Here is a 14,041-nt window from a genome sequence, read left to right on the forward strand (position 1 = left end):
TAGTCAATTGCATTATTAATATATCTAAAGTAACTGCTGATATTAAGATGAACTCTAAGAAGTCATAATTTGCACATATACCAGTCTGGGAGCTTCTGTACAATAACAATAAACTAACCAAAAATCCGAAGCCATTTCCTCTTTGAACAAGGTGAATGATAAAATTAGGATCTGTAAAATACTATGGTATCAAAAATATGTATGTAAATTGGCAAGCTTGTGGCTCAATTGCATCAGGTATAAGGGGTTTTGCTCTGCCATCTGAAAGCCTGGATATCAATTTGTGTGTGTGTGTGTGTGTGTGTGTGTTTGTGTGTGTGTGTGTGTAAATTATTGCAACCCCTCTTGTATTAAATTGGGGAGTTAAATGCTTCTAAAAGGAGAAACATGGTTGCATTATACAGACTCTTGTCTTCATGAAAATGTAATAATGAAAATCTGAACTGTAGTCTACAAATTAAATGTTCTCAAAGCTGACCTGCTGAAATATACAAAATACAATTTTGCAGTCAAGATACTGACATTGAATTGACATTGTAAACTCATCTTTATATGATGTACTATCTAGTCATTTTATTAAAATTATTAGAATGTGAGAAAAAACATTTAAATCTGTAGTGTAAGAACTGACTGGAAGAAGGAAAATTGACATTTTAGAGAAAACTTGAGGAATTGTATAATCTGATCATATATTTTCTCTATTTTATCCCTGCATTTTTCACAACTACAAGATAAAATAATCTGTGTCAGAAGCAGATAAATTAGAAACAAATAAATAAAACAGGCCATTTGTTTCTAATTTATCTGCTTCTGACACAGATTATTTTATTTTGTAGGCCAGTTTCTCTGTTACACTGGAGCAATAGCAAAGTAAGCATTACAAAACCCTATCTTCCCTTTGTGATCTCTGGGTAATTTTCCATATTTATATATGTTTATTGAGGATGCAACATAACTAACAAGTGTTACAAAATAGGCACCTGACCCAGAATAATATTTTTAAACTGCCCATAAGGAATCAGCAAACTACCATGCATCACAACTTGGGATTGTTTTACATTTCATTGAACCTGAGCTATGAATAGTTTCTTTTAAGGTGGTTGAAGAGATGGATATAACATTTTATTTTGGCATTATTTTGCTTTAAGATAGGCATTGTTTGCAAAAAGTTGTGAAAGTGAAAAACATGGAGAGTCTTCTGCCAGTAGTGTATCTGAAGAACAGTGCAGTGAATATTTTCTTTTTCTCTCTCTCTCTTACACACCAAACACAAACGCATTTCAATTTGGCAGCCAACCAACAAATTGTAAAGAACATAGTGTTACCCCAGAAATGTAATGGGATATGTTCAGATCTGTTTGTGGTCTTTGGTTTAGAACATAAGTATTATTATAATTTAACTCTATAAATATCTTAAAATAATCTATTTATTATTATGAAAAACCTATATTGCCATACTTTCCAGAGTCTCCAGCAGGACTCAGACCCCACTATGTTAGGAGCTGTACAAATACAAATGTAGACAATACCTGTGCCACAAATAGCTTAAAAGGATAAAAGTCACATGAAAGATGGAAGAATGGGAAACACAAAAATCTTTACAATGTTAATGTAAAAATATTGATTTTCCACATTTTTTTTGGTACTAAATTAATTTAAAAAGCATCAGATATTTCATAGTGACCCAAGGCAAAAGTAATGATCTAATCTACTTTAGCTATCATTAGTTAGCGGAGTTCATGACAGAGTGGGACTTGGAGAGGGAGCTGAAGGAACAAAGGAAGTGTATTCCATGGGTCAGCGTGGAAAAAAGCATGAGGACATTTGTGGGAGAAGTGGATGCTGGAGGCTGGCATAGTTGGTCAAGGTAAAGTGCTGACAGTGTGATAGAAGAGATGAAAATATTTACTTACCAGTGCTTTCTAGACTCACTTCCATCTAATATCACAACCAAGAGAATTAGCACAAATATTGAGGTACAGATATTGTCCATTAAGTCTGTGCAGATAGAATACATAGTAAGGTGAAGCATTCCCATTAAGCTTACCTTCAGGCTCCCTAATCTTTCTTCCTGCTGCAGACTTTCGAAGCATGCTCCGCCCTGAGTTGAACAAGCTAGTTAACTCATCAAGGGGACTGGTCAAGGGTCTTGAGTTTGTAGGGCTGTATGGCAGTGGAGATGATGAGTTGGAGTTTGATTTCCTGTGCTCAACTCTTGCCACCTTTACTGGGGAGTAAGGCAGCTTGGAGAATTGGGAAGATGAACCTCCAACTTGTACAGGATTTGGTCTCTGAGGTACTTTTGATGGCTCTGAGTTTGTTCCTGTTTTCCCTGTATTAACCAGAAAAGCAGCACAAGTCTCTGGGGGGAAAGTGAAATGTGAGGAAGGTCGATAGGGAATAGTAGGGGGCATAGGAGGTGGCGGGGGAGGAAGAGGAGGAGGAGGAGGAGGAGATGAAGGAGGAGATACTTTGCTTGAAACATTAAATACAGCCAAACCTGGGGATGAAGGTTTTTCATTCTCCCCTTTCTGGTTTTTGGAATACTGTGGGGATAGAGGACTTGAACCCTCTGACTGAACAGGATATTTAAGATTGGTTTCCAGGACAGGAAGCTTTTTTACTTCTAGTGGTGTTAGGGGTGATTCATCAGAAGCAGGTGAGCATGTTACAGGGGTTGGAGGAAACACAAGAAGTGGGGGCCTATGAGGAAGCAAGTTTGGAAAAGGGGCTGGAATGTCACAAGAGTCTTTATAGCCCAAGGCTGCTTGATTATTTACATCAAGTTCTTCAACTGGTATAATTTTTTTGCTATCAAACAACAGTGGAGGAGATCCAGTCGCTGAAGGAACCATCCCAATACCACTGCTGCCTTCTTCTGGTAAAAAATATTTCATCTCTTCATAAACAGATTCTCCTGGGTCTGGGCTTTCTGGTTCAGCAGAAGTATTTGTGATAGTATTCCCTACCATTTCAATATACACTGGCTCAGTTTCCTCCTCTTCCTGTGACATGCACAAACTCAATGTGCTGTGATGTGGCCCGTCAGCAGAAGCTGCTCTTTGTATGGTCATAGTGTCATGACCACCTGCTTGAGAGACTACAATTGAATGTTTCACATCACCAGGCTTTTGGCCAGATATCTCTTCGTAAGAACCACTGAGCTTTGTGTTGGGACTTCTTTTTGGTTTTCTGGGAGGAATTTTTTTCATGGTACTATAGTCATCACTGTGTGGCCTTGGTCGGGTCAATACTGAAAGAGAAATACATATATGCATATATTAACAACAGTCTTGAGTCTTCTGCAAGATGTCTTACAAAGTTTTGTACTTAAACCTTCATTGGATAGAATTCAAGATATTGTAATGATCCAAAGTCACCAGCCTCTTCTCAAGGAAGGTGAAGAGAGAGAATCTTTTCTGGGTCAGAAACACCTGACAGATCAGTCATTCAATGAGTGGTGCTCTGCAGGACTGTGAAGTGTCCAGTGGGTTTTCCCAGTTCTGCTGACTAGTGCATGAGGGAGGAAAGCAGCACACAGGAAGTAGAAACCACACACAGTCCCACTTGGGGTAGAGAATCAGAGAGCTATAACTGACTCTTTGGACAGTCCTCCATCTGTCATTCCCAGCAGAACCTGGGTACGGTAAATAATTTGGTCCAACAATTTAACATTTATTTATCCCATGAACTTTCAAAGATGCCAGGTGCCTTATAAATTAGTAAATTAATAACTTAAGTAAATATTGTCATTTCAGAGAGCCATCTGATTGTGAGTAAATTCTTTTTCCCTAGCACCGCTGGGCATAGAAGGCCCAAACACTGTGGAACTGCGGCAGTTTCACTGAACTGAGACAGCAGGCCTTGAGCATGCACTGGAACTTTCTGGTTCAGCAGAACTATTCAACATCTCTTAAATGCTTCTCTCCCCACTGGAGCAAAAAGAGCAGTTTTAGGGGTGGATGAGCAAGAGGAGGGATAGGAAAGACTGAAATAATCTGACATAGATACATCAACCTAATTATCAGGAAAAGGGGATATGCAGAGTCTCTAGCCACCATACTAGTGGCTACAGAGTGGTTATTTCTCATCTCAATTGCAGCAAAGGAAGTATGTACTAGTCTCTAGGAAAAATCTGATTACTCAGGCCTAACAAGGGAGAGTGGAAAGGTTTCCCCTTCCCTCCCCTTTAATATGAAGGAAGGTGAGGGGGCAGGACATTTTTGGGCTTTCGTTCTATTTCAGTATGAGCTGTGTGCCACTGCATCAACCTTCATTATGCATGAATTGTAATATAATATAACTCAAGTGCAGCTATCTCTGTTGGGGTTTGTTCCTGTGCCTTCGTATTAATGTGGAGAGAAAGAGTACGTAATTTAGAGTAAACATGGTAATAGTCATCATTCAAAATGTTCTATTTTAGCTGTCAGAATAAGAATAACACTGTTTAAAAGGTGAACTAAAATAAATCATAGGGAATATCGGCTAACATTGACAAAGCTTTTTGTTGTTGACAAATAAGGAAAACAGAACAAATGAACTATTATTTGCTGATTTAGGAAATACTGATAAGTTGGTAACTTTATTTATTGCATCAAAGGTACTCTAAGGAAACAAGATATTTTAAAGATTTAAAGTCAAAAGATTCAGTGTTTATGACGGTTACTCCTTTTCTGCCTAACCTTCATTCGCTGTTTCCTTAGAAGCTGCCGACAGGCAAGCACTAACGGCCTCGTATGAAGCACTCAGTCGTGTGTTGGGGTCCCTCTTTGGTTTGGGAGGAGGCTGTTTCCTTGGTGATGGCAGGCTATTACTATCATCCATGCTGAACACAGAGTGCAGGGAAGGAGATCTGATGGATGATCCAGCCACAGAATGTACCAAGCCATCAACTGCCATGGGGATAGGCACAGAACTGGAATAAAAATGCTTAGGCGTTCGGCAGCCAGCAAAGCTGTCCTCAGAGACCTTCCCACCCCTGTCATCAGTGCTGAAAACACAGAAAATATGCCCAGATGCATTATTCAAATGATAACAATGAACCTGCTCATGCAAACATAACAACGGCTTTTTGGTAAACAATCTTCCAACACTCCCTGCTGTGCCTAGAGGGTGTGTGTAGTAATCTCTGACAAACAAACCTAGATCAAGCTTCTAGTATTCTTCCATTTCCTGTTTTATGATAAAACAGGACACTGGACCTTTTTCTCACAAATGCAGCTTTACTCAAGCAGTTTCATATTGTTGACTAGACATTCACTGAATGAATTGTTCACACTTTGATTGTTAAGCACAATCAAAAGCTAGGATTTCAATCTGAATGATAATTTCTGGGAAATGCATAGTAATAGAAAGTTACTGAGGCAGCAAATGCTGCACTTTTAGCACTGTTTTATTTAAAAAAAGACAACTATAAATTCTACTTGTGAAATCCAGATCTTTAAAATATCGTGACCTTTTAATAGATGAATTTGGCTTCACATTATAACCCAACTATATGTCAATGTAAGTCTTCTTGTTTAAATGTTCTTATAGTTTAAGCACAACTGTGGATTTTTAAAAATGTATTGTAGTGATCTTTGCAGTTTCCAGTATATATTGGAAAATAATGTCGCTAGCTTGATTCCAACTAGCTGGTGAAAATGAGAGACTGCCCCTCCAAATTCCTTCAACGTGAAAAAGTTACTTAGATTAAAAGTAACTGAAGACACCTTTCAGATGTCTAAAAATAGACTTATACTATTGTGTAGTAATGTGCTTTACTATCTAAAAGATGGCAGTTCGATACTTTTACAAATAAGCCTTCTAGCATTGGTTTTTAAAATTCTATTTCTGCATGGCAGATCATCAGCAGAGCTGGATAAAACTACAGGATATAGCCAGCTGCCCGTGTAATAAATGAAATAGCTAAAGATGAAAGCTCAGCGCTCAGTGGATAATTTGTTTTCAGTGTAATGTTTAATTACAGCCTTTGCTACAAAGGCATTTCCTTCAGTATATAATCACTGGGATATCTGAAACTAATTAAACAGATACACTGCCATTTTTACTTCAATAAAAGTCATCTGAAAGAGGCAATGGAGGCAAGGGGGAGCTGTTTCTGATAAGATACAATGAGCTGGAATCAAGCTGCTCTGGAAAAATAAACATTCCTATGATCAATGAGATATAGACACAGATAATAAGTTTCTGGTATTACAGAAAACATCATCACCATCTGTATTCTACCTACAGGGATGGATGCTAGAATATTTGCTAGATTTGCTAGAATAGGTTCATGAAACTTCCAACTGAAGCTAAACATTAGGCAATTTTTTAAATTAGAAGAAAGGAGCTTCTTGGCAATTTGTCTCTTAGGCACATTTCTCAGTCTGGACTTCACTGTCTTTTTATGCCTTCATAGCTGTTCTTGTTATCTTGGCATGTATCCAGCTGAATTTTCTAAGCATTAACTATTATAATTACTTGCTAAAATCCCACTTAACATCTGTTGCACTTATAGTAAAACACTATTTATTTTTTAAATGCTAGCATATCTTAGAGATTTTAACAATAGCCATAGTATGTGATGGTACTTCCTGAATCAGATATCTTCTATGCTGATGCTTTATGCTACTAGAATTAATTACTTGATATAGCTTTATAAACAAGAAGAGTAGCTAATGAAGACTCAAGAGTCATTTAACCATATGTTTAAAGAAGCCATAGACAAGTTTACATTTGATCATTATTCCTGACTTGATTGTATGGACTATACTGAGAACTTTAAGAAAATTGATTCCTACCATTAGAGAAGTTGCTTTCTCTCCTTACCTTTTGGGGGCTTCTTCCTGCCTGTTTCTAACCTCTAACTTTTCCCTATGGTGAGCAACATTCATTTCGTTGCGGAGCCGGTCATTTTCCCGAGCAATGTCAGAAGCATTCTGAATGACCAAAGCATCATATGCCTTCAGCCCCATATCCTCAGTATTCTGCAGAAAGTCTTTGATTGATTTGACCTCTTGCTGTTTGATGCTCATCTTGTGCAGCAAATGCTGGCGAGCTAGAAATCCTCTTACAACTGCCATAATGGAAAAAAAAATATGGACCAATGAGAGTCAGAATTCAACAACGAATAACTTAATTCCAGGCACATCCCATTATCCTGGCACAGCCAAACCCTGACCTTGCTTTAAGTTATGATAGGAGAAATCTGCGTGGTCCTAGTGGTCCTAGTTCTTAACTGTGTAGGAGGACAAATTGACTCGCAGCCAGACGGACAGACAGACAGATATGCATATCTAAAATATATAGTAAAGATGATAGAATGGACAGCTTGTCATCTTGCCCAAGTGGGAGAGAATGTTGGTTCACGTCCTATTGTAAAAGAGATGATAACCTAGTCTTACATTCGTTTATTGTTTCTCCCCTTATTATGCACAAATCCCAACCTAGATTCTATGTATTATGAAGAAGGTATTTTTACATTCTTTGTAATATAACAGTATCATCCTTTCAATAATGGATTTTTCATATGGACACCTTCATACAATTATTATTTTAGGTGAGTGGTGCTTCAAAAGAAGTGGGTGGATGTAGTTACCGGCCTACTTATGACTATGCGCTATGCCTTAGTACCAAGAGTGAGGTAACTGTACTGTACTTTACCTGTAGCATTAAATAATTGACAGAATGCTCAGAGTCTGTGAGTGGACACCTTATTCTGAATCAAATGGTATATATACACATATAGTACAGGGGCCATATAGTGCAATGTATATAAAGGTTTATTTGCATGAGTTTGGAACAATCACAATACTTATGAGTGATGAAGCCATAGGTGAGTTATAGAAGACATCTTAAATGAATGCTAGTAGAATGTTCCCACTACACCATCATCGTGTATATTCTACATGTATGTCACAGTTTATAAGAAACAATTTCACAAATGTTTTAGAGAATTTAAAAAAGTGTTTGTATTATTTCCTAAATCTTCTCCCTGCAAAATTAGGTGCTATAGTTCCCTTTTGTAAAATTGTAGAGAATTTAGGGAGATAAAATAAAATATATTTAAATATGAGTCACTACAATCACCAAATATGGTTTTTAAATTCATATAAATGCCACAATTTAAAATCACGTGTTATCTGTTTTTCAGGGTTGAAAATTCAGTGTGTTCCACTGGGAAATGACTTTAGGATTAATTAACTAATGCCAGAAAAATCTAGGTGATTTTATTACTATGATTTCCATCTAGTAAGAAGAAAAATCCACCTTGAGCCAAATCTCAATCCTCTCTTTCAAATTTCAATCCTCTCTAACCTTTTAGAGCCAATGGAAATATTCCTACGAGGAAGGTGAGCAGAGTTTGACCACAACTTTTATTCATGGTTGCTTAGGAGAAAAAACATCAAACCCACAAAACAACTGATATTAAGATTTTCAGGTAAAGACATGCAAAATACCTGAAATGATAAGGCTCCTTTTAAATTACGCAATGGAAAATTAAGCTCTTAGGAACGCTGTAGTGTAAAATGAAATAGAAAACAGTCATGCTGAACTAAGCTAAAGGAAAAATGTCTTCCAGGAATGTAAAATTGCTCAATAAAATAAGAGGATAGAATTGGCAGCAACATAAGATATTTGTTATCACCTTCCTTGTCTTTGTGTATATATTTAAAATTAGATTTTCTTAGGGGTTCTCAGTGTTTAATTTCTTGAAATGTAGAAAAGGTTAATGTGAATATACCAATACTCTCGGAGGCTAGAATTCACTAGGGTTTCAATTTACCCAGTCTTATCTAATTCAAGCATGTTTATAACGGAAGAATCTGAGGATTTCCATTCCTATTATTGTAGCCAACCATTTCTCAATCTCTTGAGCCACATTTTATAATAAATGTTGACTTTGTTAACATCTGAAACATTAATGCACAATCCCTATTTAGTTAAAAAAGAAATTAATAGTGCATTTTCCTTTTGACAATTTTATGAGAGGCTTGATATTTGATGTACACATTACTGAATCTGAACTCATAAAATCCTGGTGTTGAGGAGTTAATGAATACATCCCAGAACTTAATCTAGTAGAGTCCAATGCTTACAAATACACAGTACTGAAAGAGCTTAATGATACAGAATTGTTCCCTCCCCAGCTGTACTTTCTGAAACACATTTTCAGAGCAACTGGGATATTTGCTAATCATTTAAGCAGTAAATCCTAAATCACTTTGAAGAAAACACCATCTTTCTATACCTGAGACCTATAAAACTTTATTTTAAATATATTTGTTTTTATTTTTTAAATGCAAACAAAGCAAAAGTGATCCACTGGGGGAGAAGAAGAAATATATTTCTGCTGGATAAATCTCCATTATTATTGTCGGCATCACTGACTGTAGATGGGACACTGAAATTGATATGTTGGTCATTAGAACAGGTTATAGTATTTTTTATGACCTTTTGAGTCAGAGGTGTATTGGTTTTGACTTAGTTTATTGGAAAGACTGAGAAAGACCGATAAAGACTTTCTCTACCTTCTCCCCACATCTTACAAACTTCTTGAATTGAACAGCTCTGGTATCAAATTAAAAAATGGGCATTTAAATACAATTTGGTCTTCATTAAAATGTTGAGAGGTTTTATTTTCCTTCCAGTGCAGAATGAAAACAAAATTTGAAAACTCAAATGGAAGCATCATCTTCTGGAAGGCTTTACTGTTCACAATGTTGCCCTTACTGCACTACTGTCCTCATTTATGTTGCCTGCTTAAAAATATTTGAGGTCTCGTACCCTCTAAGGCCAGAGGGGTACCTGATTCTTTAGGAATAAAGGTCAGTGTGACGTAGTGGGGGTACTTGCTGGGCTGTGGTGACCCCTGCTGTCTGGAGCAAGACCCAGCAGGGAAAACCTCATTATGCAAAGGTAATGCCAAACTTGTTGAACCAGTGGCCAGACACCCCCCATGGAGAGGAACAAAGGAAGGTGGAATGCTGCCCTGTCTGGGGGGCAGGGCTGGAAGAAGGTTAGTGAGTTGTTGGCTGGAAGCATGGAGGAGAGCCTAGGGAAAGGGACTGGAGTTTAGGGGCCCAGTCTCCCCCATCTCAAGGGGGCCTGAGGCATCCTAGCCCAGCTCTGTGACCAGATTACATCTGTGCTGTGCTGTATCCTGGAGAGGCAATTAACAACCTCCATTACACCAGCTGGTGCAGTCTGTTTGTGCCATTTCGGGGTGCAGGAGACGGGGGACCCCCAACGCGCCGTCACAGTCAGTATTGTGGAAATTGTGGCAGGTTGTGGAGTTGGCTTCTATACACAGATAAATCAATTCACACTTTGGCTGGATTGCAATAGAAGAACTTCAGGATAATAAGCTTTGCCCTCAACTCAATAGTTGATTCAGAATAATCAGAACTGCCCTGGTTAGCTGCGTACTTGTATATGCATGGGTTACCACAGAGTCTATGATACTTGAGCTCACAGTTTCTGATTTAGGTGGTATGGGTCTGTTAGGCAATTTTCAGGAAGGGATACGTGTCTATTTAAGTTGCTTCCCTTCTTTTCTCCACTATAGTCTGGGCTTATCAATTCATGATGAAAGACTTACCTGTTTTCTTAGACTTTTGTTGAAGCCACAGAGGAACATTATGCAAGAGATAGTTGGAAAGGTTTGTATGGATGAAAATGTCTGGGGGGTTGATAAGATTTATGTATGAGGGCTGTTTTTCTTTTGCAGAACTCTGAAGGCCCTGCTATGATATATTATGAAAATAATATGAATTTTATACTGTGCTTTGCATTTTAAATAGGCACAATGATTACATTTGAATAAATAAATAAATGTAAAACTTCACTTTATCCATTTCAAGACTAGATACCCAACTAGAAATTGTCCTGATCTACAGATGTGAGTCTGTTATGGACAGTCTACTGTCATGATTGGCATTTGATGCCTTATGCCTTTAACCAACATGTCATAAAGAAAAAGACATGTCTATAGCTTCAAAAGATGTCTGGCTTGAAGTACAAGACTTATGTCCATGAGCATAAGAGTACCTTACCCCTAGTGTTGCTGTCAGTGGACTTGATGGGATCCATTTATATTAGGAGTAGAATGGAGTATGTAAGGTCACGTTGAGTCATACTGTCTCATGGGGAGAAGAGGAAGGCATTCCAAACCTCTTAGAACTCTTGGGCTTGTAGTTATTCCATATTTGCAACTACACTTATTTGTGGACTACTGCTTATTTTGAAGACTAATGCATGGCTGTGGGGAATCTGACTGGGTCTTATTGGAGTCCTGTGTGGGACCTCCTTCAACTTCCTTGGACTTTTACATACTTGTCTAAAGCCAGGCAAAATCTGACCCATAATGGGTGGGAGCTTTCTAAATACTGTTCCTGACAAAGTGAACTTTTAAATGGAAGTAAATTCCAGAGGCTAAAAACAAGAAGCCGAGAAACTGAATTTTGTGGGGAACTAAAGTATTTATCCTCTTTACTTAGGATTAAACTTTGCAGATGTCTTGTAAACCTCAGTGCTACAGTAACTGAGGAAGGTCTAGTTTGTGATAAAGTAGAATATTAATGCTGAGTTTAAATTAGAGGCAGGAAAATAAGATGATCAACTTTTCTTGGTAGTCGGCATGGAGGGAAAGCAGGATGAATAAGTTTTGCTTTTCTAAGGTAGATAAATGAGTGGAGAAATGAGGTTACTAGTGTTTAAAACTAGACGTGTACTTTGATAACTTGTTGAATCTGGACCTGTGTACACTGTCACCCTCCCAAACCTGAAACATTATTAATTTCTGAAATTATTTCCACACGGATGACTTTGTTCCCCTTTGCCTTTCTCCTGATTTTTCTCTGCAACTGTCCCTTAATGAAGAACAGGTAATTAAAGTGTCAGTTTAAAAAAAAATTCGAGGACATTTTTACTCAACTATGTGACAACTCTAAAAATCAAGACACTTCAGTCTGCTGTGTCAGCTTTTTTTTAAGTGCTAATGTGAATTGTTGCTGCTACAAGCCAACTAAATAAATAATGTATAGTGTGAAGGAAGCTGCTTTATACAAAGTAATATTCAATTGGAAATGGTTATTTGAGATTCTGATGGGAAATAGAACAGAAGCTACAGAACATCAGGAGACATAGAGACGTATCTCCTTCAAAAAGTGTGCCAAAATGTCAGAATGACCTTTGTAAAGATATCAACATAAAAGACAAAGACAAAAAAGCCAGAAGAAAATATGCAAAATATTGCAAATGAGAATAAAATAAAGGTAACCAATATCCTAGATGAATAATATTAAAAGTAGATGCATTTACAGGTGAAAGATATATGTAAATATTTAAAAAGTTTGCCTCTTCTATTCTTTATTTGTTAGACAGTAGAAATGTAAGAATGACATGAAAACTCTTAAATCCTAAAAAGATTGTCTGTTTGTTAAAAATATGAAAGCAATGATAAAAAAGGAATTATTAAGGCTAACAACTAGAACTCAAACTGGATTTGACAGACAAAGAGGTGCACTGTGAATAGACAAACAGGTGTTAGTCTGGACTTCTAAAAATCTGTATTGTCAATTAGTTGGAGGTAGAATTGTATGGAAATGTGCAAATATAATAATCAAATGAAAACTCCAAAGCCATTAAATGTTTTTTAACTCTATACATAAAAATATAGTTCAGAAATATTTGTTCTGTAATTGTTACCTTTTTGACAGGTTACAATTTTCCCCTGTAGCTGTAGGCACAAATCATTGAGATGGTCAGCTTGCCAGTATTTTAGAAACACTTTTTGGACTCCTATCTAAAATACAAACAACAGAGAAACCTTCACCATCAAGAAAAAAAGGCCGAGATGATAAGTAATAATTCTACATAAAGTTTCAAGCAAATGGTTGAGATGAGATCAGAAATACAAACTATTTCACAGTACCTGTATCTGGTGTTTTCCTCCTTCCAATTGTAAAACCATAAGGAAACACTTTACTTTTGAAATTTTTGGAACATGTACAGATCATGCAAACATGAGTACATATTCTTTTTATACCTTAAAAAGCCTTCATCTTTACAGTGATTACTGAGAAAATCGAAGTAATGATTCAGTAAGAGTTGTCCTCATATGGTATTTTATTCTCATGATTTTTGTCTGAGAATTTCTTTGCTACTCAGAATTTTAAAGAAGACACATACACCCAATAAGGTATGTTTAATAATGAAGAACATAGTTCCTTTTGCTGCTGGAATTGTTTTTCAAATTGTATGGCTAATAGAAACATTGAATACAAGTCTGGCAATAATTGATCAAATTATTCAAAATTTTACTTGTCTGTAGCCTATAGGCCTAATTCTGTTCTGAATCATCAGTGCATCCTCAATGAAAACATTTTGGCTGTCTCTACGTTGGAAAGATTTTGCGCAAAAGCAGCTGCCACATGTCTACAATGGCCGCGAGTACTTGCGCATGAACACTGCCATTCTAATGTAGGAAATCAGTGCTTCTTGTGCAAATACTCTGATGCTCCCGCTCAGGGATAAGCCCTCTTGCGCAACTGTTCTTGAGCAAGAGGCCAGTGTAGACAGGCAACATTAATTTCTTGCACAAGAGAGCATCTACATTGGCACGGATGCTTTTGCGCAAAAGCACATCTCTTGTGCAAAGGCACATGCCAGTGTAGACGCTCTCTTGCGCAAATACTTTAACGCAAAAACTCTTGCGTTAAAAGTATTTGTGCAAAATCATGCCAGTGTAGGTGTAGCCTCACTGTGTGATTTACAGCAGAATTAGAAACAAATAATTTTTTTACAAATGGACAAAAAAACCCCCAAACCCTCAAATCCATCATAAGTCAACAGACCACCGAAGACACTGCAACTTATGTTGTGTATTTTTTAGAGCGCCCACATATGCAGCTAAGGTTACAGAATAAATATAATACTATATTACTGTTTGATTTCAGCAACATCTACAATTATATAAAAATATGAAAAATTCTAATATAATAATTTAAGCAATGATTTGGTTTTGTGCATGGCTAAAACCAAAATAAACAAATGT

General features: G+C 37.0%; 1 protein-coding gene across 5 annotated transcripts in view; it reads right to left on the reverse strand.

Moving 5' to 3' along the window:
- The window catches only part of MYO16 (myosin XVI), a 517,195-nt gene that overhangs the window by 54,186 nt on the left and 448,968 nt on the right, over positions 1 to 14,041 (reverse strand). For all 5 annotated transcript variants that reach the window (XM_075918615.1, XM_075918625.1, XM_075918604.1 and 2 more), the window contains exons 29-32: positions 12,694 to 12,790; positions 6,814 to 7,060; positions 4,683 to 4,990; positions 2,048 to 3,253 (exon numbers count right to left, since the gene is read on the reverse strand). In XM_075918615.1, coding sequence (XP_075774730.1) covers positions 2,048 to 3,253; positions 4,683 to 4,990; positions 6,814 to 7,060; positions 12,694 to 12,790 — 1,858 coding nt within the window. The remainder of the gene's footprint in view (positions 1 to 2,047; positions 3,254 to 4,682; positions 4,991 to 6,813; positions 7,061 to 12,693; positions 12,791 to 14,041) is intronic.

Source organism: Pelodiscus sinensis, chromosome 1 (genome assembly GCF_049634645.1).
Source record: "Pelodiscus sinensis isolate JC-2024 chromosome 1, ASM4963464v1, whole genome shotgun sequence".
NCBI classification, from domain to species: Eukaryota; Metazoa; Chordata; order Testudines; family Trionychidae; genus Pelodiscus; species Pelodiscus sinensis.